The sequence below is a fragment of the Polypterus senegalus genome, chromosome 7 (assembly GCF_016835505.1).
Source record: "Polypterus senegalus isolate Bchr_013 chromosome 7, ASM1683550v1, whole genome shotgun sequence".
Classification (NCBI taxonomy): domain Eukaryota; kingdom Metazoa; phylum Chordata; class Cladistia; order Polypteriformes; family Polypteridae; genus Polypterus; species Polypterus senegalus.
The window spans coordinates 95,333,589-95,360,790 of NC_053160.1; the positions used below are offsets into that span (position 1 = coordinate 95,333,589).

Sequence of the window (27,202 nt, forward strand, 5' to 3'; positions counted from 1 at the left end):
CTTGGGCCTCATGTATAACACCGTGTGTAGAATTCGCACTATAACATGGCATAAGCACAAAAGCTGAAATGTGCTTACGCACAAAAAAATCCAGATGCAGGAATCTGTGCGTACTCCAACGTTCTTCCGCTACATAAATCCCAATCAGCGTGAAAAGTAACGCTCGTGCACTCGCTTTATGTAACCCCCCCCAACTCCTCCCAGAATTACTCCTCTTTGAATATGGAAATCAATATAAAATCGCCCTTAAGCTCAGCCTTCTATGAAAAGACAATGGGAAAAGCACGGGGGAAAATATAAGAATTTCAGCGAATACCAAGTGGAGGCAAAGGAAAAACATACTATTTGTTTAATTAAACCGTGGTATAATCAACAAAAGGAAGTTGATCGAGTGACATAACGTGTTGGAGAAACTTAAAAGCTCACATTCACAAAATCGCACAGTGCCAGAAATAAAAAAAAAAGTCACATATCAAAGTCGCCGTGAAAAGGCGAGTTGTAGCCCACTGTCTGAGTGTCATATGAAAGCTTATTAGGGTGCAGAAAAAAAAAAGGTAAACAGTGAGGAAAAAGCACAAAATGTCAACTTCAATCTCGAAATTTTCACTTTAATCACATAGTTTATTTTGTCATTAAAATAGAACATCATAAACTTCATCTTAAAATCGTTTAATTAACCAGTTTCTCAAATCACATCGTAAATTAAAGTATAGCATGTTAAATGCTTTGTTTTGTATGTGATCTTCTATGTGCTCTATGTGTGTGAATCACTACGTGCTTCTTAAACCGGCTCTCTTCCTCTGACAGGACACAGAATCCATTACATTCATGATATTACAGCTTTCTGAATAACTAAAATACTGAGATGTATACGTGATATTATTTTCATGATGATAGTTAAAGCATGTTATTAAACATGGGTTTCACGGTGCAGTGATTGTGCGGGACCTTCAATGAAATAATTTATTTCAGCAGTACTCATGGGCAGCTCTAGGCTTGTGGTGGCCCTGGGCAGAGAAAGAATCGGTGGCCCCTTCGCCCGCCAATGTCAATATGGTATCTTATGCACGGTGGATGGCCACGTCCGTTGCGAACACTGCATAGCCACCTCGTGCTCATGACACAAGCGTTTAACTTTTGTCGAAGTTTGCCGCTGTGTTTTTACCTGTGTCGTTATTTTCTCTTTCTGTTTTATATTCAATATATATTGGCATGGCCGCCCCTGAAGTCCTTGCTTTTCTTTCTCCAAGTAACCGATCCCCACACAATCAGCTCTGTAATAGACGTTAAGCCATCTGTAAGCTTAGAGCGCCGATTCTTCAAAACGTACAGTTTAAAAATACAGTAATATAAATACTCCGAGTGCTGCAGTGAGAGTAATATGGAAAAAGATGATCAGCTGTGGCAACTCCTAACGGGAGCAGCTGAAAGAAGAAGAAGGTGCAGTTATAGTAACAACGTTAAAGCAGTTATGGTATTTGGTATACTATGGCTATTTCCTGGAACATTATATTGTTACAAGTTAATTACAATCAGATGCATTACACTAATAAACAACATTCGGTTTGTTTCAGTGTATTTATAAAGCCGTGTCAGGAAAATAAAGAGTAACCACACAGGAACAGTAGCACTGCTTTGACGCTGGGTGCCGCCAGTCTGCAAAACCGAGTGGAGAATTTGCGTACGACAAGGTGTGAGGTACAGTGGAAAAGTGCATGGCTTTACGCCAAGTGTAGGTTTTATACATTGCGATTTGAACGTGGAAAAGTTCTTACGTAACATTTCTGTGCATACGCACCGTTTATACATGAGGCCCCTTGTCACTAGCTCCTATCAGATTAGTGGATTCATGCTGAATTTTCCCCATTGGGCTTTTTTTAATTTTTTTGCTCCTCTGAGAATTCTGAACAAAAAAGACAAACAAAAATTAAGAAATACATTCCTCTCATACACTGAAGAAGAGAATACACTATAATAAATGTAAATATTTTACTAGCAGAGAAAGTGAGAAAGCAATGGCCTTAAGCACTTTTAATGTGCTTTTCTCCTTTGGCACAAGAGGGGGTTACAGTGATTCATTGGGAAACAAACACAGGTTTTTATCTCCTTTTTGCTGGATCAGCTGTAAGCCTGCTGCTGCTGCTATTGCTATGCTGCTACTGCTATGTCTTTGAACATTTAAAAGTCCACGCCGCAGCTGTCCTTTTATCTCACTGCCTTGTTTCTCTTCCCCCAGACATCCTCTGCTCCTGTTGGTGTTCCTGCTACTGAGGCGCGCCCCTTTGAAAAGGAAGATTTTCTGTTCTGAGAGATTGGAGATAATGTAGCTGTGGCATCCGGGTTGACATGGAGCCCAGATCACACCTGAAAAAGACTTATGTTTGTTTGTAGTGTTTGAATAAAGCTTCTGTCTCTGGAAATCACCGAGTGTATCTGTGCAACTTTGTGACCCAAACGTGACAAGATATCCCCCTGCTCCCCATTCTGATGGTCAAGTGGCCTGGCTCTTTAATCAAAGACTAAGGTTCAGGATTGCACGGACACTTGGGGCTGCAAGGGGGAGTTCTGTCAAGACAACCCCTGGAGTTGCCTAGTTAGTACATGAATATGCTGGGCTCCTCCTGGAAGTCATTTGCATACAGGGACTTAAAATGAACTCCTGCACATTTGCCCACCCCATTAATTTGAGCCATGCGGGGTATGGTTGGAGAATGGATAAGAGTTTAGTGAGTAAAAAGGAAAAGACTCCAAAAAAGGAAGGATGAAAAGTGGAAGGAGTGAAAAGAGTAGACTTATTTTTCCTGTATTTTTGTACCTTTACCATCAAGATCCTGTACCTTTACGTATCATTACTTTCTTGTAATATAAGCCCCTTTTAATCATTATATGCTTTGCTTCCTTGACATTTTTTGTGTTCAGTATCTTTCTCATTACAGAAAGTATCACAAATACTGAATTCATTCAAACAAGCACATTCATCATTGTTCTTTTCTGTGGTTTTGCCAAAACAAAAATTCCATCAGCTTTATCTTCTTAAATAGTTGTAAATTTGGATAATGTAATCATAATGGGTGATATAAATGGTCACATATAAGGAGAAATGTGTATCCTCAGTCTTTCATCCTTGATTAATTCTCTAGGCTTTTTGTAAAAATTTCTACACATTTCAATAATAGAGCTACAGTTGTGAGAAAAATGTGAAGTTTTTTATCTTTCACCTTGAATATTTAACCAATATGTTAAATAATAACACAATGTGTGTGACATTTGTTTAATCAGACTGCGTTATCTACTATTATGGCTTTGATAAAGATAAGACCATACTGTATACTATAAGCCATAAAAGGCTGCAGGAATCCAAAAAAGGGTTAATTTTTTTCTCACAGTTGTAATTTTAGTTACCCATTGTTTCACATACTAAAGCAATTAATTAATGGTATAATTGGAGAAAATTGATTTGTATTAATGAGTATACAAGTCTGAGAGTCAGCAATCTCCAAACTTAAAATAACAAACATGCATATATACATAAGTTCATTTTGAAATCTGCTTAATCTACTGCAGGGCTGCATGTGACCTAAGCCTGTCCTGACAATATTGAGCACAAGGTTACCTTGGAACAGATACCAGCTCACCACAGAGCACACACACGTTTACACACCATTGCTCAGTCATATTGGGGCAAATTTAACAATCAACCTAAATTAAACAGAATGACTGTAGCATTTACTGCATGTAAAAATGTTGCAAAATCATTTACAATACAAATTACTTTTGTACTGAGACTGGGGGATAAAGTTGATTGGAAATGTCTCATAAATAATGGTCTTAAATTACAGAATTAAGTTCTCCCTGGATGGCATAGTGGCGCAGTGGGTAGCGCTGCTGCCTCACAGTTAGGAGACCCGGGTTCACTTCCCAGGTCCACACTGCGTGGAGTTTGCATGTTCTCCCCGTGTCTGTGTGAATTTCCTCCGGGTACTCTGGTTTCCTCCCATAGTCCAAAGACATGCAGGTTAGGTGCATTGGCGATTCTTAATTGTCCCTAGTGAGTGCTTGGGGTGTGTGTGTCCTCCGGTGGGCTGGCGCCCTGCCCTGTGTTTGTTTCCTGCCATGCGGCCTATGTTGCCTGGGACTGGCTTCAGCAGACCCCCGTGACCCTGAATTTAGGATATAGTGGGTTGGATAATGAATGGATGGAAGTTCTTCACTCAATCTTTAGATAAAGGGTACATTTAAAATTGAACTTCTTAAGAATATGCAGATCCAAACAGGATTTCTTTCATAACTGTCTAACATGGATAACTCTGACAGAAACAGAGATAATCAAGATGTATTAAATATAATTAATATGGACTTTATAATTATTTCAACTGAGTTTTTCCAACAGAATAGTTTGGATTTGGTCCAAGGGACATATAGTACAGAGGATTTTATTTTATTTCCAATTCTAAATCCCTGCAATCAATTTAAACTTGCTAAGATTAAGTCAATTTTATTGTCATGTGTACACAATACAATGAAATTTTTACTTGCATGTTTCCTCAGACAGTTCACAAAAATACAATACAAATAAATGAACAAATAGATATAAAGTATAGTTGGCATGCAACACACAGCACATACAATTATACACTATATACAATATAGAATATGCAATATTTATGTGATGATGTGCTAAACAGGTAAGGTGTGGTGATCCATTAATAGATGTATATACTGTATAGATGTATATACAGTACTAGATATACTGTACATTCCACTTAGTTGAAATTGTGCCAAACAGATTTAAATTTTTAAATGTCTGATTAGGCATTATTCTAAAAAAAGTGGAAATTTGAATGCATTAATTTGTAGTAAGTGGGTCTTACAGGGAGCATTATTATACTGTTTAATAATTATATCATAAGATTCTGCATAGCCACAATTTTCTGTCTAGTGCCTATGGCAACATAAGATAACATGTACATTTCACAACTTTTGGTCGCATGCTTCATGTTGCCAGATGACTAGTGCCCTGTTCAGGGTTAATTCCAGCTTCACACACAGTACTGCAAGAAAAAACTCTGTGTCTCTCCATAAAACTGAAACTGGATTAGAGGAGCTCAGCATATGGTGTTTGGATGAATGTTAATAGTAAAAGAACTTTCTAAAATTTCAGAATTAATAAGAATGAGCTGAGCGGTATATTCAACAAGGATATCTGTAGGTTTTTATGTTCATGTTAAATAAGAATAATATATATAATCTGTGGGTTATATCAGATTATGCTAATTATGTTTTACACAAACTAAAATTATCAAACATAAGCATAACTGTATATGCAGTTATACATTGCATATATATTATAACCCTTACATGCTCAGGAATTTTTAAAACAGTGAACTAGAAGCGATTTCAGTGTAGTTTAGTAAAAGGGCCAGAGTGTAGTAATCATTGCCCTAATCCCCAGAAAAGCAAAAAGTTATCCCATAAATCATAAAGTCAGTCTTTGTCACTTCTTTGGAAAACTACACTTATTCTGCCATCTTTAAGAAAAAAACAGTTTTATCTGTTTTAAACATTTGTCTTGGCAAATGTTCTTACAAAGCTATAGTAGCTATTCATAACACTGCATCTGTTTGTGCCCAGAAACAATCATTGCGTTCCAATTTGCATGAAAACCGACGTCGGAAATCAGCGTCACCAAATATGTAAATCCTTAGGTCTGGATATCTGTTATGCTCACAATTAACACTAGACCACAACACAAAGGGATCATTATTGACAAAACGATAACCAAATAAGTTCTCATCCCTTTGACTTTAAGACAATGTATTGCCGCTATAGAACACCTTGGAAAGGTATTTGCCCTTTGGTTTCTTCAGCAGACTGTGATGCATACTGACCATGCATATGTGACAGTCAGACAATGCTGGTGATGATGGTTGCTGGCAGGCTCTAATGCTCATTGGGAACAGTTTGGAAGGCCTTAAAAAAACAAAACCAGCATAACAGAAACCCTAGCAGATTGTGTGACAAGTCATTAACATACCAGTTTATGTCTTCCACAATCTATGTCTCAAACCATGGACTAATAATATGTTAACAAATTCCAGGTGTCAATTCTGTCTGTGTCTTGAAAGATATCAGACATACGATGTCTGGAATTGCATGAACAGACATCACATCATTTTCAGAAATATGTTCCACTTTTTCCTTTCAGGCTGATGGTCATATGATTTTTACATGGAGAAAATGCAGCCATCAGTGTAATGTGAACAACTTTCTGCATTGGCTCACTCCTGCAAAAAGTATGTTCTATTCTTTGAGGCAACATCACCTGTGCTGCTGGATGCCCTTGTTGTCTTTGGTAGTTTGACCACAGAAGGTTATGGTGAAAAGATCTTTTCACCAATTATGTCCATCCTATTATGTTACTGTCTACCACTGAGGCAGTCAGGACATGAAAGGACATTAATCAATTAAGGCTGAGTACATCCTTCTGACTGTGCCTGAACACTGTGATTTTGCCATTGCAAAAGCTATTTAAAGTGCTTAGAATGTTTTGCCATTTAGATTTTTGCTTTTGTCACGAGCTTTCAATAACTTCATATCCTTTACCTTCCTGCCTGCATTTGGATCAGCTATCAGCCAGTTCATGTTCATATGCTGGACTTCTGAGAATAACCTTTATACTGTAGAGCCCTTTCAAAACATTTTGCTTTAATTAAAAAAGGTGAAAATGGTAAGAGATCGAGTTCTAAAACAAATTTTCTGTCAGGCAGTACTTCCAAAATCTACTATCAAATCTAGGATGCCAGAACAATGGGGAGGTTTAAGGGTGGGAGCAAAATGCAGTGAACAGCCAAAAGTACCAAGCAAAATTTGTGGTCTGAGATCAGGTGAAATGTCAGAGGACCATAAGAACTAATGAGAAGAGATGATCAAATGAAAAATCACGAAAAAAGATGTGCTTGTCTAATTCTACCTTGGTTTCTTATTCCCAACTAGTACTAACACAAGTTTATTTTTGTTATAGAATCAAAACATGCACCCTTCCACCTTTTATAGCTGGGAAAAGATGTATTATGTCACTTGAACTCACAGGACTGGCAACAGCTTATGGCAACAAAAAATAAACATGACTATAACATGACATGAAAAACAATACAAAATGGCTGCAGCTGTAAAAAAAATTACAATGGAAAATAGTGTTGGGGTGACATTACAAACATAACGGTGACATTTATTAACAAATACAGTGACAATCATTTTCACAAAACAGCAACCCTGACATCACTAAGGCAAATTTATACCAACAACCAAGTTCAAACATTTTGTTGGAGGGCCACAAACTTACATGTTCGCAGTTTCCAAAATAGCTGCCGATACCCAATGAAGACATCACTGATGGTTTACATGCTGCTACAGATAGTGCCACATGTCACAAACAGTCACAACATTATTAGTATTTTAAAAGACACCTGAAACATTTCTGAACAGAAAATTATACAATGGTAAGTAAGTAGCTGGAAATACTTATGTGAGGTTTCTTTTTTTCTGATAATCACAAAATCGATAATTTTTGATACCAGCTATAGACCGCTCAACTTACTCAGGAAGCAGCTGGATTATACTTTCTTTGATATGAGGTTACAATGAATGACTACCTGAATTGCCATCCATTGAGGTTCGAGTTTATATCTGTAATAATTTCTGTCCTTTTTGAATCATGCCAACATAACAGCCATTGGTAAAACCAAAGTTTCATTTTCTAGGGCCACCTTAGGCTATCATTGTAAGCTCCATTCACTTCTCACAATTAGTGATGAGAAAAACATAAAACCCGAAACATATTGCAGATATATTTATTCTCATCAAGTAAATCATACAATACATTTAAAACAAAATACCAGTTATCACAGTCCATCACTTAGGAGACTGTAGAGAGTGAGCATATTCTATCATTCTGGTGTAAGGCAACAATATTTTATTGATATCTAAGTGTTCAGTGCAACACAATAAACAAAAAGCATTTGACATTTTCAGAGTCTGTGTTTTAGTACACTCACTGGCTCCCATATAATAGCATATCCTGAAAAAGACAAGATGACTCAGACAGAAGATCCACACAGCAAGCAGTAAAAACAAAGACACGAGATGTAAGCATCTACCTTTACATCATAAAGTCCAACTATCTTTTTAAAACTTCCCTTACATACTACACTCCTTTATTACAAATTAATGAGATAGGGTGACGCAATACTCTCATTAGTCTGTAGCCCACCCTCATATATTATAGAGTCCAGTAACCTAATTCCTCAACATATAAGCATACCATCACATACTCACTAGATCCTTGTTTAACCCTTTTGTGGAATACTAATAGAGTAGTTTGCTAAAGTTTTCCATATCTTTGTTTTACTTCATGTATTGCCCCTTCTGTTCTTCATTTTCCATTTAATTGGACATCAATTTCTAATGGCATATATATTTTGTCATAATTCATATATAGCTATATATAACATAATCCTATAAAAAGTGCATGAGGTAACAATGAACAAAATATGTAAATTGTGTGGGGCAGCGGATACTGTGAAAATTAAAAAAAAAATTTAAAAAGCTGTTATGTAGTGTTTAGGTCTTGTACGTTTTATAGGGCAACCTTGTCTTTTGGTTTCCTATAAAGCTCACTGACATATGTCATGGTCAGATTTCTACTAGTATACATTCTCAGGACTTGACAAGATACAATCTTTTACCTGTGGTGTCTCTTCTTTTAGGTTTCTATTTCTCACTCTCGCTGTGTCCACTCTTGTAGTAGACTGGCCATCTTTCTTTCTCATCAGTTAGTGGTCCCCTGAAGTAGACCAACCTGCAATGTTTGAGAAAGAATTACATTTGTGGTTGAAGTAATTAGGGAACATGTCAAGATATTTAGTCCTATTTAATTCTTCACCCTTATGGGGTGATTTCACCTCAGTACCATTTTGTGTTTGAAATCTGGCACAGCTGCTGCCAATTTATACTGCTTTGTTTTTTTTTGTTTTTTAATATCTGCATCCATATTATTTATTTTTGCCATATGTTAACATCTGTGAGGTTGTAATGTTCTCTCTGTGGTTGTGTGGGTTTTTCTCCCACATTCCAAAGATTAATGTTTGGGTATTTGGAAACTAAATTGGTCAGGTATATGTTCTTTCATGTAAAGATTCGGCATCTCATTAAGCAACATAAAAGATACATAACGTGCTGACCACCTAGTTGGTGGGCCCTGCAGGCTGGTGCAGTCATGATAGTCTCACGCAGCAGTGATCATTAGCTATTATTAAGAGCGTTTACTAAGACTTCAAAAAGTATTCGGCATATTTAAATGAACACATTCTTTATTATAATTAAGAATACACCCTAACTCGTGACAATGACAAATGACTTCTAAAAATGTATACCAGTTATAAGCCGCATGGCAAAAAATTGCTTAAGTGAAAACTACGTGCTTTAAATGTTATTAGCTAATTTGTTTAAATACGTCACGCATATTTTCCAAATGTCTAACATGCAGCACCCCCTAAATTATTTAGGCCTGTCTGTGTGAAACTGTGGACTGCTTTATCAATCTTTAATTTTCTCTCTTTCACTTGTTAGGTGGCGGACTTAGAACACTTGCCGGTACTTAAAAAGCCGGGGGGTGTAAACTTGCCTGTTCGTCTTCTGTGAAGTGCTAAACGGTGTAAACTGCACCAACGTGGCGGGTTGTGCTGTGGTGAAGTCAAGGCTAAGGAAAGTAGGAGAAACCCGATAAACGGGTTTGCCTTCTTTGAGTGGGCTGGTTTCAGCCGGTAACAGAAAGAAAATTAGGTTTTGTGGACAAACCGGTAACTGCACACTTTTAGGCTACACCTTCTACTCTAAGTAGCGTATATTCATTTTGAATAACAAAAAGTAAAGTGTCGGAGTAATAAAGTGAGTCTCCTTGTTGGTGGGCCGGGCTATCCTACTTCTTGTCCTCCTCCTCCTCCAGCCGAGGGGTGAACTTGCAGCACTGTGGTCTTTTATCAGCGAGGTCAAAGGCACGCGATCTGTGACCAAGCGGGACGGGATCGCTGTGAGATGGTGCTAATGATCGAGCAGCAACAGCCGAGTCAGCTGCCGCCACCACCGCCTTGTCCGTCTCCGCTTTTGACTCCCGTGGAAGAAGCCAAGCCATTCCGGTCTGTTAGCAAGAAGGAGCTCAAGGGAGTTACTTTTCAGTAAGTATAAGAGCCGTCTTCTGTGCGGGGCACGGTAGTGATGGTGGAAACAAACGGTTCTGGCTAGTTATAGATAGCAGTTGAAAAGTCTGTAAAGCCGTATCTGTCAGGCTGACTTTGGCGGCTGTCTGTACCGGTGGAAAGTTTTCTTTGCAGAAAATAGTGTGCAGAGCGTTGTTTCTCGGAGGGGCAACCGGTGTCGAAAAAAAATAAACTGGCAACTACTGTAAGCAGACTTTATTTGAGCCACGTAAAACTTTCCCGCCCCAAGTGTTCGGTCTATTTTTTTTGCACAGTTCCGAAAAGCATTGAGCTCCAGCCGAGGAGTTTGAACAGCTGTCACTTCCTCTCGTGCAACAGACTATGCCGGCCCTATAAGCTGCCACTGTTTTCTCCCCACTTCTACATTGATCTTCAGGGAAACCCGATTGTAGTGTACATGATGGGTTTTGCTTGCATTGGCAGAATTCTGAACAATCGTTTATGTAATATGTGCTCTATATGTTTATATGGAGGAAAACGCCAACAGCTCTCCAGGCTGTTGTCGCCGAACTTTTCAAATCCCCTGGGTCACAAACTCGCATGTAAATGTCAAATGCCATCTCTAAAGGGTTGGTTTCTATGCCAAATGTTTAGAATAGAAAAACGGTTGGTTATATACATGATCTGCAGACCCGGGTTCATAGTTATTTGGAATACTTCCTACGCTTTCGCTTTCGCGATGAAGCAATAACGAGCAAGGTTTCTTAGTGATGTTCCCTTACAGCACTTGACTGAAAATGTTTATTCACTTGAACAGTACATACAGACCTTAATTCATCATCTTGTATCTTTTCTTCAGATCCAAACAAAATACTCTGCTGTGGTGTCACTGTATTGATGCATTAAAAACTGCTTTAATATGCCATACTCTTCCTTTCCGCTATGACCTGCTCAATGCACAGTAACTGACTTTTTTATTGTACTGTATGTTTTATATGAAAGCTCGGATAGTATAATGGAGGGTTCAAAATTCCTTCTAAGCCTTTTGTTACTAACTTGACAATAGGAAGCAGACTGTTGACTTATTAAAAATGAATCTTGGTAAACTGTTAAAGTCTGTTTTAGAGTACTTTAAAGAAGAGACTTTAGTGTGTGGATTTTCATGGAGTTAGCCATCCTTGAGAGAATTTAAAAAAACTGAAATCCTCACCACAGCCTTTATTTTATCAACAGTTTTACTAGTTTCAAGCTGCAGTTCCAGTATCTGTTGTACTTTTTGATACACGCTCAACATGAAGATCTGTGGCTTGTGTACAGTGATGGTTTACATTCCCCCTTGTACTGTATAAGGTGATGTTTCATTTGTGAAACTGTTTGACATTTGTTGCCTGGCCTCAAAAGCTTCTGTTTAACAACACTTTGTTTAGTTATGACCGTTTTAAGTTTTCAGTGGCTTTCACAGTGGATCTTGACTTCAGCAGCTGGAAAAAAAAATTGTCCAATGTACAGTAGTAATTAAGAGTACAAGTATTCGGCACTAGTATTCTTCCCACTCCTTGTATTGAATGTAAAAATTACAGTCAAATCCAGCTTTGAAAACTTTTTTTTTTTTTTTAAAGGGCTTCCTCAAGTGCAGTGTATCCATAGTTTAATGCATACTCTATATTGTGAACAGTCATCTGAGTAATGGGGGGTTTGGTGTAGAAAACTTTGAATGGCAGTAATGTGGGCTTAAAAGTATGATTTCAGAGTCCCTTTAAACCAGATAACAGACTGTAAAGCTGACAGATCATTTAGGGATACAAAACTATATTTTAAGATAACTTTAAATCTTTCCAGATACCTCCATATTCCTTTAAGGCATCTTCAAATGTTTGAATTGTCTTTTGGCAAAGGAAGAATCTGGATGTTCCTTCAAAACCTTCACAGTCAACAGTGTTTATTCATTGCCCTGCAGAGTGGTGTGTTGCATGTTGGTCAGACATGCACATGACAATAAATTGAACTTCAACAGGTTAATACTTTGGGTACTTGTGTACTTAATTTTTTATTTATTTTTTTTTTAATCCCAATTAAATGTTTTCTGTTTAGTATACAAGTACCCTAATTTGGTTTGCTGCCATAAATATGTGGTGAACCTAACCTAGACTACTAGACAAGCATGTACTGTATGCTACAACCCTACCTTCATTTCTTTTTTTTATATACTGTAAAATATACAATATTTAACAAGGGGTGCATTAGCATCCATCCAATAATATTAACTAATCAGATTTAGACCTAATATTAGCCCCTTCAAGTCAATCAGTGCTGCTGTAATTTTATATTCTAAATTTTTTCAGCTAATGTAGTTATACTCCAAATTCATGGTGTGGGAGAGTAGTGACTTATTCCAGGTTAAGTACGTACAAGTAAAAATTTCACAACTCTGTAAAGGTGAAAAATAATGACTCTAATTAATTAAAAACAATTATTCCTAACAGTATGCAATAGACTGGTACTATGTCCAGACCTGGCTTCCTATCTTGTACCTGATGCAGCTATGAACTGGATGAAGTGTCTTTCACAATGAGGTTATTCTTAACCCCATACACTGGAAAAAGTGTGTTATTGGTAGTTTTGAATTTTGTCCTCTGTGGTTCTCTGTGCAGTCCATTTTTTCACCATGTGAGAATTGCTTTCATTTGAAGTGTAGCTGTGTTAGACTAACAAAGTCAAACTTGGTGATTATTATTAATAATGGTTTTCTGAAGAAAACACCAATACAGAATTTATTCTGATAGGTAATATTGGCTTTATGTATGCTGCTTTCTTTGCTCTTAATGTATTCATCCCAAGTTAAAATTATATCTGTAAGAAAAATACTTCTTCAGCTAAGTGAATCTAATTGCTAGTCTAGCTTGCATTCTTTTGAGTTTGTGGTTTTTTTTTGTTTTTTTTTTCTTTTTCTTTCATTTTAAGAGTTACTGGTTGACCTAACAGTGTGTCTTTGCCCTATGGGATGAACGCAAATATGAGAACTTGTGAATTTTGAATAGATGTCCATGCTGGGTTCTGACTGGAGTCTTCGTGGTGTTAGACGGCAATACTTTTTACCATTTTTTTTGTTTTGAGCAAGTTTATAAGAGTGCAGTTGTGCTAATACAAGCTGAATACATTTCATTTGCTTCTGCGTTGCCTTTAAAAAGATTCTGCTTTTGGAAGAACTGACTTGTTTATGAAACAATTTTGTGATATGAAAAGTGTAAAAGTTAAGAGAATGATAATTAACCTCCAAATTATATAGTTAAGAGTTTAATTGTGGTTTTAAGGCACAGGATTGAGGATTCAAACTCCACTACCTACTTTGTGTGACTTGTATTTTAGAATTTCTTTAGAAATCTTCAGTATGTATAAAGTTCCAGGAGATGAAACTAGTATGTGTATGTATCTATTGTGATTGTGTGTTTGTTTGTTATTGCTGGCAGCGGTGTCTTGTCTGTGTTAACCACCTTTCATAGTATTCAGTCATTTGTCAAATGCCTGGATATTACAGCTTTTTGGTCACATAGTTTGAAGGGGAGTATAGGTACCATGCTACTAAACCAATATCAAACAGCATTACTATTTGTCATGGGGTATGCCAGATTTACCTACAGCAGTTGCTGATCCTGTCACTGCACCATGTCAAATTTAAAAAAACTGAATTACAGCCCATGTTCCATTACCAATTAAGTGCCAATTTTCCAGCACAGTTGTATTTGCCCCTTTTTCTGACATCCAGTAATGTTCGGCCTGATGGAGCAAGTGCTGTTTTGAAGGGTTAATTGCTATAGTGTGTGTTCAGCAGCAGTCTCGGCCCTCTTTTTTTTTTTTTTTTTTTTTTTTCTGTTCTGTTATACTATGCAAAATGTAAGACATCAGCCAGACCAGTGTATCTTCTGTTTGTGAGGTCTAAACAGCCAGTACTGGAAGAATTAATAGCTGCAGTGCTTTCAGTTTCTGCCTTATGTTCTCCCCATTCTGTTTTAATACATAAAATGCATGTCGTCAGATAGACCTCTTCAATTTGTGAAGTTCAAAACATGCATGTTCCTTATGTGCATTATACTTGCGAATGAGAGCATGCACAGCCTGCCTTTCCAACTAAACAGAAAATCAACCCTGTTTGGTCTTATTAGAGGAAGTTGCAGACTAGTTGGTTGCAGAATTTGTCACATAAGGCAATCGGCTTCACAGCGGCATGTTCCCGGCTGCCTTCGATCTGCCAAGATTATGTAAATGAAAGCTATGACTGAATCGCTGGAAATGTCCAATAATGTGACAAGCTTTACTATGGTTTGTTAGTGTCCATTAGGTTTTGTTTGTACCTTGTTTTGTTTTGTTTTGTTTGGTTTAGGTGCCAGGTACATTTCATCTCCTGGGCCTATGATGGTTGCTAAGAAGTAGATGCTGTTGCTGGACATACTTGAATATACAGTACTGGGATGTTGGTATTTAGTGAAAGGCAAACTTTATAAATAAAAGCTTTCTTTATAATATATATAAATATAATTTTTTTTTTTTTTGAATAGAGACTATGGACCATGCCATAATTTGAGTTCACTTACAACTCCTTTTGACAAAATATTTTTACATCTAGTGTACTAATACCATTTATTAACCAATGTTCCACCTTGTGTCATTACTAATTCCTGCCATTAAATGTAACTAATGGTCATGTTAAACTACTGTGTATTATTTAAATGTGTGGTCGCAACAGCTTTCAAATATGGACAGTGATGCAGATCCACTAGCCTACTAGAAAGTAAGACCATTACAGTGACAAAAACTTTGAAAATCTTTGAATGTACATTACAATTAATAGTGAGTTGAACTTTTCAAAGTGCCTAATGAGGCCTTGTGTATTTCTGTATAACATATTGTGATTTTTTTTTGATGTCTGTGTATATTGCTCCATGTTTGAAAAACTAATCATTGTTATGAATGAAATTAGCAATGTTGTACCCAGTCAGTAAGATTACCCTTTTTGTTTTCAAATGTAAAGTAATTTGGATCCTTTCATTCACTTGGAGAAGCTGAATGTTGCCTGAAGCATAAAAATCCTAACTGCTAATAGCGCAAAGTTTCTCATTTTGCCTGTTGCACACAGTAGAGGTGGGGAAATTATGTTTAAAGGGTGGAAAGTTTTTCATATAATTTTCTCTGTTAGAGGGGTAAAATAATACCACTGGCAGTCGGTCTGTTTATTATAGATGACTCAATGTTTTGGTTGGTTTGAGCTGGGCTGGAGATGATCCTGGGTAAAAGGCCTAATCTCTCTCTCTCTCTCTCTCTCTCTCTCTCTCTCTCTCTCTCTCTCTCTCTCTCTCTCAGAATATCCAGTACTTTGTGAATCTTCAAATTAAACAAAGACGTGTTCTACAGTAAGGTAGTCTTAATTTATCAGATGCCTTTTACTTTGTCAAGTCCCATAAATGCCAGAAGTGACTCGACACAGTTGGGCCCTACAGCAAGGCCCTTAACATCATACCTAGGATAAAGCAATTGCAGGTTAACTGGGAAAATTTGGTTGTTGGTGGCAGGATTGCTGTGTGGTGCTGAGGTGTCACCCTTTGCATGGCTGCACTCCGGCCCCAATCCAGATGGTTCCATGAGTAATGTGTATAGCAATGCACTCTAATCAACTAATGCTCCCAACCAAACTTTTTTACTTTGAGGAAGGGAAAAACATTTTGTAAAACTAGTAGGCTAACGCAACCTCTCGTTTAACAGTTGGTAGGATCTGTGCAGTTGTGTAATATCTAAGATGTTTTTGTTAAGAGTGTTTAGAGGAAGCTGTCAGTTTGATCTAAAAATTTCAGTGTTCACACTTTTGAATTGCAAGCTCCTAAAGCAGTTATTCTGGTTTGAAATCTCCCCTAAAGTGTATATTCAGTCACAAGTTTACTACTGAAGATCGGTTTAGTAATTTTTTGGTGGGGGTGGGAGGCTTTTTGCAAATGGTCACAGGAATGCTTTTTTGAATATGGAAATTTTTTTTTTTTTGTGCTTGATATTGAACTAGTATTTGTAGGGTTGTTTTGAACTTCCCACAGACCAAAAGAAAGCAAAAAATATACATTTTAAATTCTCCTCCTGCTTTAGCCCTATGTTTAGAAGTGGCAGTATTGTAACACACCAGAGATTATAACTCTGGACACACGGTATGGTTATACTAATCCTATTAGTTAATTATCTGTCTGTTAACTGCAGTTTACTGGCCTCCGAAGTATAGAATCGAAAAGGTGTTTGAGAGATTTGTTTTGCCTCTGTGTCAGAATTTGAGATGCTGCACAAGATTAGATGGATTATCTTTGTGTGTCAATTGTGAAATAAAAAAAATTATTTCTTACTCGATTTAACTACTTTCTGTGCTCTTTTTAGTATCTTCAAACTGTAAATTACTGTTTCCAGTAGGGATGTATGGCCTGTTTTGTAACTTGCACTTAGAAAAAATGTAAAATACTGAGATATAATATTTATAGTATCTGCCAATACTGATGTGTTTTTACTCAATTGGTCAAGAACATATCCTTTTTGGTTGTAGGAGTCAGCATTAAATTGTCAATGTGCTATTTGTCTTGATGATTATTAATGCTGTCACAAGATTAGTAATTGATTTTCTTTTGCCTTTGAAAACTAACCCGGAAAGTAGAAACCTTGAAGTAAGATTGAGTGGGGTTATCCAGTTTATGATCACATGCATTATTCATATTTAACTGTAATAGGTTATCTGCACACGCTCTTCCGCTTTCCATGTTAGCCAGCTTCTTCACATCTGGCACCGATCTCAAAACAAACTAGCTATGGCATTTTTCACGTGATTGTTTCAAGATGTGCCCAATCACATTATTCAAACATTGTGCCAAACGTCAGGAACTAAAATGGAGAAATGCATCCAACTGTGTTTCAGCTACATCTACAATTACGAAAGTAAGCTCTGGACATAAAAAAAAACAAAAAACTTGTCTACTATGAACTAACCATAAAGCTCTCTCTCCAGATAATGACAACACATTTTATATAGATTCCACATCGGAGGCAAGTATGTTGTTGTACTTACTGGAACCTAAACATAAAGGTACACACAGTTCAGTTGTAGAGCTATCTGTATGCTGAAACTTTTAAAGAAATTTTTTTTTTTCTCAGACATCGCCACTAAACCAATCACAACTGGTTCAGACATTGGATGTGACCAAGCTGGCTGAGATTTCATTGGAAGTAGGTCAGCACTACTGTGTGCATATAGTCTACTTCTTACAGTTGTGTGTGGTTTTTTTTTTTTTTTTTTTGAAAGCATCTAATTATTCATACACAACATTTCTGGCTGCCTTTTAGTGCAGAGGTCTTTTTAAGAAATGTACACTTTTTCTACAGTTTTTAAATACTAAACACAAGCATGTAATAACCCTTTAGTGTGAACCTACTGTGTAATTACTATTGATTATAATTAACATTTTGTGAATTTCATGTTTAACTGATGCCTGCCAATACATTTTTTTGACTAGCCAGTGTTGGAAAGCCTATCGCTATTGGTCTTGCCACTGCATGATTAATTTTGAAACTGGATGACTAATAAGTTTAATTTCTTTGTTTTATAAAGTGTTTATACTAATGAATGAAATGATCATCCAGTTAGACTTCAGTGGCATATAGTTAATCTCTTAAAGCAAGAACTTCTATGGCAACATACACATCGTGAAGATGAATAATATTGAAAATTTGATGGTGGTACACACCTGGCTTGAAATTTTATTAAGTAGACAAAATGATGATCTTTTATAATTTGTTGCTTGGTTAATTTGTGTGTAAACATGATATAGGTTACTTTGCCTGTTTATGAAGGAGCAAGATCAGGGCCAAGTTATAATGCAATTACATTTTGTCTAACCTTTCACATAATGTTCTGACCCTGTCACTATGGCAAAACAAAGATGTTGCATTTTATTCTGTACTTTTGTTGATAATGGCAATAAAATATTTAAAGTGAATTTAGTTTTTGTGAAATTGCAGGATAGAATGAGAAAAACCTACACGTGTTTTAGCCCACTGAAAATATATTTTTCTGTGAAATTTCAGGCACTGGTTGTCCAGCACTGTAATGGAATTGCAGGTTAGATTATGGAAAAGTAAACCGGGCTGTAATAGCAAAAAGGGCATACTCCATGTTGCAGTTGAAAGACTGCTGATATTAGAGAAACTTATTTGTCCAATGTATACAAGTAGCTTGGTGCACTTCAGGATTATGAAGATCTGGGCATATTATGATAACAATTGGCTCTGCTCCAGCAAAATGTGGATCACCAGTAATCTGAAAATGGTGTGAAAAAATGTATTAAAGGTTTAAAACGGTCTATAAAAAGTTAATTCAATTCATGTATCCATATTCTAAATGAGAGGAGTTGAGAACATCTGCAAATAGGCCTCACTCCTCAAGTTAAAACACTTTTCAACTGACAGTGGTTTAACTTAATTGTAGGTAGAATATGGACTTCCCAAAGGAAGGTTACTTATAAATACAAGTGCCACATAAAGTACATTAACTAGTACCCCGAGACCACTGTGTCATAATTGATGCCAGCTACCTCATTGCCTTTCAGCCCTGGATACGCTGCATTGTATTTCATAAATACAATACTGTTTGCAAAGTCTGTTTATGCAAAAAAAAAAAAAAAAAAATCGCCAATCTTAAAGCTAGAAGCCTTTAATAATTATAAATGTTACCTGAATGTACTTGAGCATGAAAATTTTGTCCTATGTTAAGCCTGTCTGTAGTACATGGCTATGTGTTCTTTCACATATAATTGTTGTACAAACATCTTGTCCAGAGCTTGCAGAATTTTAACCATACAGAACCCAACAAGCATACTACACAATGGCTAACCACAAACAAGCATGTAAGGTTTTACAGAATATTTTGGTGTGTGTGCTTGTGTTAGTGTTGTAAGTTGATATTTGTATCTCCTTTCTGAAATTGTAGCTGAGGATTCTTCTTTTGTAAAGCAACAGTAATGGCTATTTGCATTCCTGATGTTGTTGTAGTCGTCTCTACTTTGCTCTAATGTGCTGAAACTCCAAACACTTTATCATTATTATTAAATTTTTTTTTTTTTTTTTATAAAAAGTCTGTTAAGATTTTCTCCTTCTGACACTCTACAAAGTTCTTGGGATGTGTAACATTATGAAACTGGTAAAACACAAAATTCTCATCATCTACAGTACAAAAGGTAGCCCATATTAGCAATGATCAGAAAATGCTAACATGCCTTGTAAAAGGTAAACCTTTCTCAGTTCAGTATGGAAAAGTAAGTTTTGTGGAGACGCCATGCCAAAACCAAAAATTCTACAATGATTTCAAAGAGAGAAATTGGTGCTTATCAGTGGAGGGGAGGGTTACTTATTTCTTTCTGAACAACTTGAAGAGAATCCTTTAGCAATAAGGAACATTTTTTTTTTTTTTTCTTCCCAAATGGATGATCTTCAAGACCGTTGCCTTTCTTTGCGAGGGTGGGTGCCTCAGCAAATTTCCCCCAAGCATCGGAACTCATTGTTATGACTGGGTTGCCTGCAGCTGGTATTTCCTCTTTGAATCCAGGTTATTGACAGTCATAAAACGAGATGGAATATAGAGTATTAGGGTACTTGAACTGGGCACTTTTGCACCACCCTTGGCTTTTATTTTTTGAACAGTGTTTTAAACAAAGTGCAGTAAAGTCTTAGCTTCTACAAACACTTTTCATAGATTACTTTTATTAACTCCCAAATAAATCCACAAGCAGTTAAAAGATTTAAAACCGTCCGGATCAGTCCATAAAAATCCCTCAATCTTTCGATAACTGCACTTCCTCTGCTCACCTGCAGAATGTTAATGGATATCTTGCCTGACTGTGCTTAAACATAACCAGCAATTAGCGTGCAGCTGCACAGCTTTGCAATGGAGCACTCCCATACCCGCAAGCCTAAGCAGAGACGCACTGTTTTTATCTAGAAAAACTCTGCCACAGACACTTTTTTAATGTGCTTGACCACACTTCTTCAAAATAGAATTAGGAACCCAAAAGTTTCTTCTAGTTCTCTTCAGACTTGAAAGTACTAAATGTCAAATTTCAGAATTCTGCCATCAGAAAAGAGATTGAACAAGTGTGGGTGTTTTGGAAAGGTAGCACAGCGAATACTTTTTTCTTTACAATTGATGCTGTGGATTTATTTATAAAGTTTTAATTTGATTAAGAATGCAAATTTTTCAGTTGTCATAATTTTGATATTTCATCCTCTTTTAACTTTAGAAATCTGTAAACGAAACATCCTACACAATGAAAACGAACATGATGCAAGGAAAAATTTCCCAGAAAAGTGTAGTGTGGTTTTTTTTTTTAGTAAAATGTGTCAAACGTGTTTTCTCTTTTTAAACAACTTTTTTTTTTTTTTTTAATTAATAGGAGCATATGCACAAGGAGTTAGTCGGCTGCACAAGCTGCCCGCCAATGTCACTCCCTTTAATTGCACCATTATAGTCTACTTGATATTCTCTGTTTGCCAAATCAATAAAAGGAATAGTAAGTATTGCTATGGGATGAGCAGGGCTTATTGGAATCCTTATGAATTGAGTTACTCTTGTGCCCACAAACAGTCACACAAAGATAAACGCATACATGCACTTAAGCACGGATTATGAGTGATGCTTCCAGAACTCCAATTTTGGAATTCATTATCTTTTTCTTGAGCAGATTCCTATCCCCTTGTCACTGGTGGCTGATGCACTTTATTTAAAAAAAAAAAAAAAAGTGCATAGCACAGGAAGCAATATCATTGGTGTCCCTTTTCAAGTCCCTAACCTTGTGGTAAATAACTGGATTTGCAGATTATGTATAGACGTTTAGAAAGAAAAGTACTATCTGTTAGCAGAAAAAAATAGCAATGGCTGTATATAAATCCTGTTAAGGTGGGGGGTAGAGAGAAAGAGAAAGTACCCTTTCAGAAATTGTCACATAAATTATATACACTTTATTTGGTGGAAGATGCGTGAAGTCTACGGAGCAGTGTCCAAAGTTTCTTCTCCATGAAGTAGAATGTGTTTCTTGGCATTGTTCAGAAGTCAAGCTGACCCATGGATGTTATATTTTTACTAAAGCTGGGTGTATTCTCTTTTTTTTTTTTTTTCTCCCCCCATCCCATCCCCCAGGCAGTCTTATTGGCTAATTGTTTTAATGATTAATACCTTAGCTGAAAATCTTCAATAGTGAAGGTATGCACAAAAAAACTTATCTTGTCTAGAGTGTGGATCTGTACTGTACCCAAGTTCATATGCAGAAAGTCTTAACACCTTGTAGAAGAGGCGATTCACAACTTGCTTTAAATCCCAGGATGATGATGATTTTACCCTCTGTTAAACTAGCAGATGCAAACAGGAAAGAATACATGCTGCCACAAAGGTGCAGCTATTGGAATTTAATACAAAAATGAAGAAAAGTTTTGCTTGCACATTCACATCTCTCTAGATTTGGCACCTTGTAAGGACGTCTGTGCTGTTTTTAAGTATGTTCCTTCTCCAGCACATGTACAGATGCTGTGTTTTAGACTTTTTTTTTTTTTTTTTTTTTTTCCCCCCCAGGTGGCCACAAATAAAGCGACACTAAGTTACACGGTTAATACGGTTACTATTTTTTTTTATTTAAATTGTTATATATTTTCCCTCCATTTCAGTGTTTTATATATGCATTTTATGTTTGTCCTTTATAATTTTAATTTTTGTAAAAAAAACTTCAAGGCAGGTAATGGAATACATTTTAAAATGTGATATCTTTTTGCCCCATGTGTACCTTCAGTTTGTTGCCTTGGTATTCAGGGGGTGTGGGTTTTTTTTTTTTTTTTTTATATATATATAAATATGCAGCTCATGATCCCATTCTAGTAAATAAACGTTTCAGTGGTAAATTCACAAGGCTTCAGAAGTTTGAAATCGCACAGTTTTCATGTCTTTGATAAAAATCATTAGTTTTTTGAAATCAAGAAACCGTTAACTTGAAATATGTAGTGTTAGAAATAGCTGAAATATTTTATTCTGTTCTGTACATTGTTTTCTTATGTTGTAAGATACTGGTATTCCTAAACTTAAGATATTTTGAACCCAGAATCAAAAGGCCTTAAGAAGCAATTCAGTCTGTTTTTGCCAAGTGAAGTTTATTCCATAGGACAAACAGGAAAGTTAAGGTCTCAGAGTTGTCCACTGCTTTGTTGATTGCAGAGAGTAAACTGGATTTAACCAGAATAGAACTGGAAGATCCAAATACTGCACAGAAGGGAAGTACATCATAGTCCATATGTAGCACAAGCTAAATACCAATATCCTCTACAGTCGTGAGCTTTACACAATGCTTGGTTGACATGGCTGAAAATTGTCCGCTTTGGTGTGCAATTCAGTTTGAAGAAGTAGAACTCCTATGTGGATATCAAAGTATCAGCAAACATTTTTTTGTTTTCATTGATTCCAGGCAACTCCAATATTGATGTTACATATAAGGGACATTGTGATACATCTTTTGATGCATGCGTTTTCATCATGAATATATGGGATGTGATTTCCATGTGAACTTTAAACAAAAGTGTATCTTAGCTTCTGAAGCCAAACAAGCACTTTCAGTTAATGAAAATATGTGCTCCTATTAAAAGCATACTTCTACTCAAGAATCTTGCAACCCTAAAACAAAAAGTTGGGATGGTGTGGAAAATGCAAATTTTAAAAAATGCAGTGATTCTTAAATTTACTTTGACTTTTAATTCATTGCAGACAGTATGAACCCAAGGTATTTTTTTTTTCTTTAGATTTGTTAATGTACATCTATTCCTACATTTCAGGACTGCAACATCCTCCAAAAAAGTTGGGACAGGAGTAAATTAGGGCTAGTAAGGTAAAATTTTAATGATGTAATTTCAAATGGGTGATGTCAATAATTGATTGTAAACAAGATTTGGTACAAAAGCAGTATCCACAGAAGGCTGTGTGTTTTTAATGAGCAAAGATGGGCACAGGATCTCCAGTTTGTCAACAAATGCGTGAGGAAATTATGGAAATGTTTAAAAATATTCCTTTAAGAACAATTGGACAAGATTTAAATTTTTTTTTCCTATACAGTGCATAATATTTCCAGATTCAAGGAATCTGGAGGAAATTCAGCATGTAAATGGCAGGGGTGCAAGCCTAAGCTGAACACCCCGTGATCTTCGATCCCTCAAACCACACTGTATAAATAAACCATCGCTCATCAATAGCTGATATACTGTAACCACATGGACAAGGGATTTCTTTGGCAAACCTTTGTCAAGCACTACAATACAGAGTTGCATTCAAAAATACCACTTAAAACTTTTACTGTGCAAAAGAAGTCTTATGTTAACCATGTCCTGAAGCAGCATTAACCTTTCTGGGTTTGGAGGCATGTGGGATGGGTCTGTCACAAATGGTTGTCCTTCTGGAAGGTTCTCTCTCCACAGAGGACTGAAGAGTTTTTGGTCACCTCCCTGACAAAGGCCCTTCTCCCTCAATCGCTCAATTTAGATGACCAGCCAGCTCTAGGAAGAGTCCTGGTGGTTTTGAACTTCTTCCACTTACAGATGATGGAGGCCACTGTGCTAATTGGGACCTTCAAAGCAGCAGAAATTTTTCTCTAACCTTTCCTAGATTTGTGTTTTGAGACAATCCTGTCTTGGAGGTCTACAGACAATTCCTTTGACTTCGTGCTTGGTTTGTGCTCTGACATGAACTGTCAACTGTGGGACCTTTTTATATAGGCAGGTGTGTGCCTTTCCAAATCCTGTCCATTCAACTGAATTTACCACAGGTGGATTCCAATTAAGCTGCAGAAACATCTCAAAGATGATCAGGGGAACGGGATGCACCTGAGCTCAATTTTGAGCTTCATGGCAAAGGCTGTGAATACTTCTGTACATGTGATTTCTCGATTTTTTTATTTTTAATACATTTGCAAAAATCTCAAGTAAACTTTTTTCACATTGTCATTATAGGGGGTGTTGTGTGTAGAATTCTGAGGAAAAAAATGAATTTAATCCATTTTGGAATAAGACTGTAACATAAGAAAATGTGGAAAAAGTGATGCGCTGTGAATACTTTCCAGATGCACTTTATGGGTACTGGCCTGGCCTGCCTGCAGTCCTGACCTGTTCCCAATGGAGAACGTGTATAGAATTTTTGAAACAAAATGCAATGAATACCCATGCTATTGCACAGCTTAAGCCGCATTTGTAAGAAGAATGGGACAAAACACCGGAAGTGCTTCATCGCTTAGCATCCTCTGTGCCAAACACCTTAAGTGTTGTGAGAAGGAATGGTGACATTACAAAGTGGTGAATGCTACTGTCTGCAATGAAATAAAGTCAAAGTAAATTTAAGAATCCCTGTGTTTCTGGTGTGTTTTTGCATTTTCAATACCGTCCCAACTTTCCTGATTTGGTGTTAATTCTCAATTGGGATACCACAGTTAAAAGATTTTTCAATTACTATATAGGGAGCAGTTAGATTGGAGATATATTTTATTTATTTTTAAAAAAAAAAACAAAAAAAAAACCATTGCATATCAAGTGATATAACAAACCGCAGAGCTACAGTGCAATCTCTTGCTCTTATAACCTCAATCACTTGCATGTTAAGATTGTGCTGCATAGCTTAAATCATGTGGTATTCCCTGTATCTTGTGAATCGTGTGTGTGTTTTTTCTCTTTTCTCCCTAAATCCACTCGTGGTGTTATGCTTTGTCCACCTTTTTAAGGTGCATGTAAAATCTGAGATTGACGGTGTTTTGTATATTATCATTTTGTACATGTCATCACTTTACCTGGGAGTCTCCATGTCTACACCATGCCAGTGAGCTTCTTGGCAAGACCAGAATGCTGTGTCTGGATTAAATATTTAGTATCTGTTGTACCATTGATTTCATCTGACAGTTTTCATCTGTTTTAGTTATTGTGTTACTCTTGGTTGTCAGAATATTCCACAAGTCCATTGTGAGTGTAAACTTGTTTTCTAGTGGCTAGATGTGTTTTGAGTTCTTGTGTGTTTTCTGTACATCCAGTGAGTGTGTCCCTTGATGTATTGTGGTACGCTGCCTCAAAATCTGCATGCTGTAGCTTCGTCTAAGGAGATAGTAGTTTTCACTTGTCACATTTTTTGCTGACTATATGTCCATTACAGCCACATAGTCCTATCCTTAGTTGACCGGTATGGAATCTGGCAAACCTGGTATGGTCTTCTGCACACCATTGTTGTAAAGAGGTGTTTAATTGTATGTGGCTTTTCTGTTTGTTTGAATGAGCATAGCCATTCTCCTCTGACCTCTAACGAGATGGTTTTTAGCCTTCAAAACGGCTACTCACAAGATATTGTATTTTTGGAATACTTTCTTCAAATCTGATCTAGTAGTTTGTGATCATTACAGTAACACAACTTTTTTTCCATGATTCTTTTGGTTTCCTACAAACATACCATGGTGAAAGGTGCTTAGCCACACAATGTTCTAATGCAGGGGTGCCCACACTTTTTCAACTTGCTAGCTACTTTTAAAATGTCCAGGTCGAAATGATCTACCATAATTAAAAATGATATATACACTGCGTATACTTTTATGCATAAAATATATGTTGTCGTACCTTGCATAACTGAATAACCTTTATGGCACAATAACAATTCAATACATTTATGGACACTACAATATTTGGATTTAATAATCATGTGGGAAAAGACTGACTTGCATAAGTAGAGCCGAATAATGCAGTCAAGGAGCTTTTGAATTCAGCCAAGTGAAAAATGACGGCTGTCTAATTTAACTGTGATTTTTAGTTCCCTCTCGTTTCTCTTAATTGGATCGCTTTTCGGAAGGAAGTCAGTTTCGTAGTTTCTATGAACAGTTCGAAAGTGCCTTTCCACATTTTCCTTCTTTGGAATAGCAATGATAGATTGACAGATCAAACGCACTTCGATTGTGACATTGTGAGAGAAAAAAAAATCCTCGAATTCCACAAAGCCCATACCCTCCCCAAATTTTTTTTTTTTTTTTAAAATCCCTTTATCCATACTAATAAAAGGCAAAGCCCTCACTGACTGACTGACTGACTCATCACTAATTCTCCAACTTCCTGTGTAGGTAGAAGGCTGAAATTTGGCAGGCTCATTCCTTACAGCTTCCTTAGAAAAGTTGGGCAGGTTTCATTTCGAAATTCTACGTGTAATGGTCATAACTGGAAGCTATTTTTCTCCATATGCTGTAATGGAGTTGAGCTTGAAAGCCGTGGGGGGGTGGAGTTTCGTGTGACATCACGCCTCCCACATAATCACGTGAACTGACTGTCAACGCAGTACGTAGAAAACCAGGAAGAGCTCCAAAAAGCGCTGAAGAAAACATGCATTATATAATTGAGAAGGCAGCGAAACAATAAGAAGTGAGCGAGTGACATATTCAACCATATTCATGAGTGCTGCTACTTCAGAAACAATACACGGTGTAAACTTTAGTTTAAATTAAGTTCATAGACAGGCTGCCGCTGGCGTTTGTCATGCCCACGGGTAATGCGGGATACAAGTTTAATGAGAGGACGCAGGATATAAACGAGAGTTTTGATCACTTTGTAACGAAGTTAAAATTGCACGTGAAGGACTGTGCTTATGCAAATTCCGAGAGACTGTGTTTGTGGGGGATTGACAGTTTTCTGTCCCCCCCGGCCATTGAACCTTACTCTTATTCGATGTTAATGTTGATTTATTTTTTTATAATTATGTCTCATTTTTCTATTCTTTAATATGTAAAGCACTTTGAGCTACTGTTTGTATGAAAATGTGCTATATAAATAAATGTTGTTGTTGTTGTTAAGGCGGGTGGGGGAGTCACGTCATCATCTCCCCTCCCATTCTCCTCATTTCACTCTGAGCTGAGCTCCGCAGCTAACGCAGTGTTACAGAA

The 27,202-nt window shown here is 36.8% G+C and overlaps 1 protein-coding gene and 1 long non-coding RNA gene across 3 annotated transcripts in view; one reads left to right on the forward strand and one right to left on the reverse strand.

Annotated features, from left to right (window-relative positions):
• Positions 1–11,146, reverse strand: part of LOC120532715 — a 40,181-nt gene extending 29,035 nt beyond the window's left edge. The window contains exons 1-2 of one of the 2 annotated variants that reach the window (XR_005634348.1): positions 11,043–11,146; positions 8,745–8,857 (exon numbers count right to left, since the gene is read on the reverse strand). This is a non-coding gene — a long non-coding RNA (uncharacterized LOC120532715). Of the gene's footprint in view, positions 1–8,744; positions 8,919–11,042 lie in introns of those variants that run through there. The other variant, XR_005634347.1, reaches the window with a different exon arrangement.
• LOC120532714 (GRAM domain-containing protein 2B) overlaps positions 9,607–27,202 on the forward strand; it is a 65,759-nt gene continuing 48,163 nt past the window's right edge. The window contains exon 1 of the mRNA XM_039759024.1: positions 9,607–10,232. Within this exon, the coding sequence (XP_039614958.1) occupies positions 10,093–10,232 (140 nt within the window). The 5' untranslated portion in view covers positions 9,607–10,092. The remainder of the gene's footprint in view (positions 10,233–27,202) is intronic.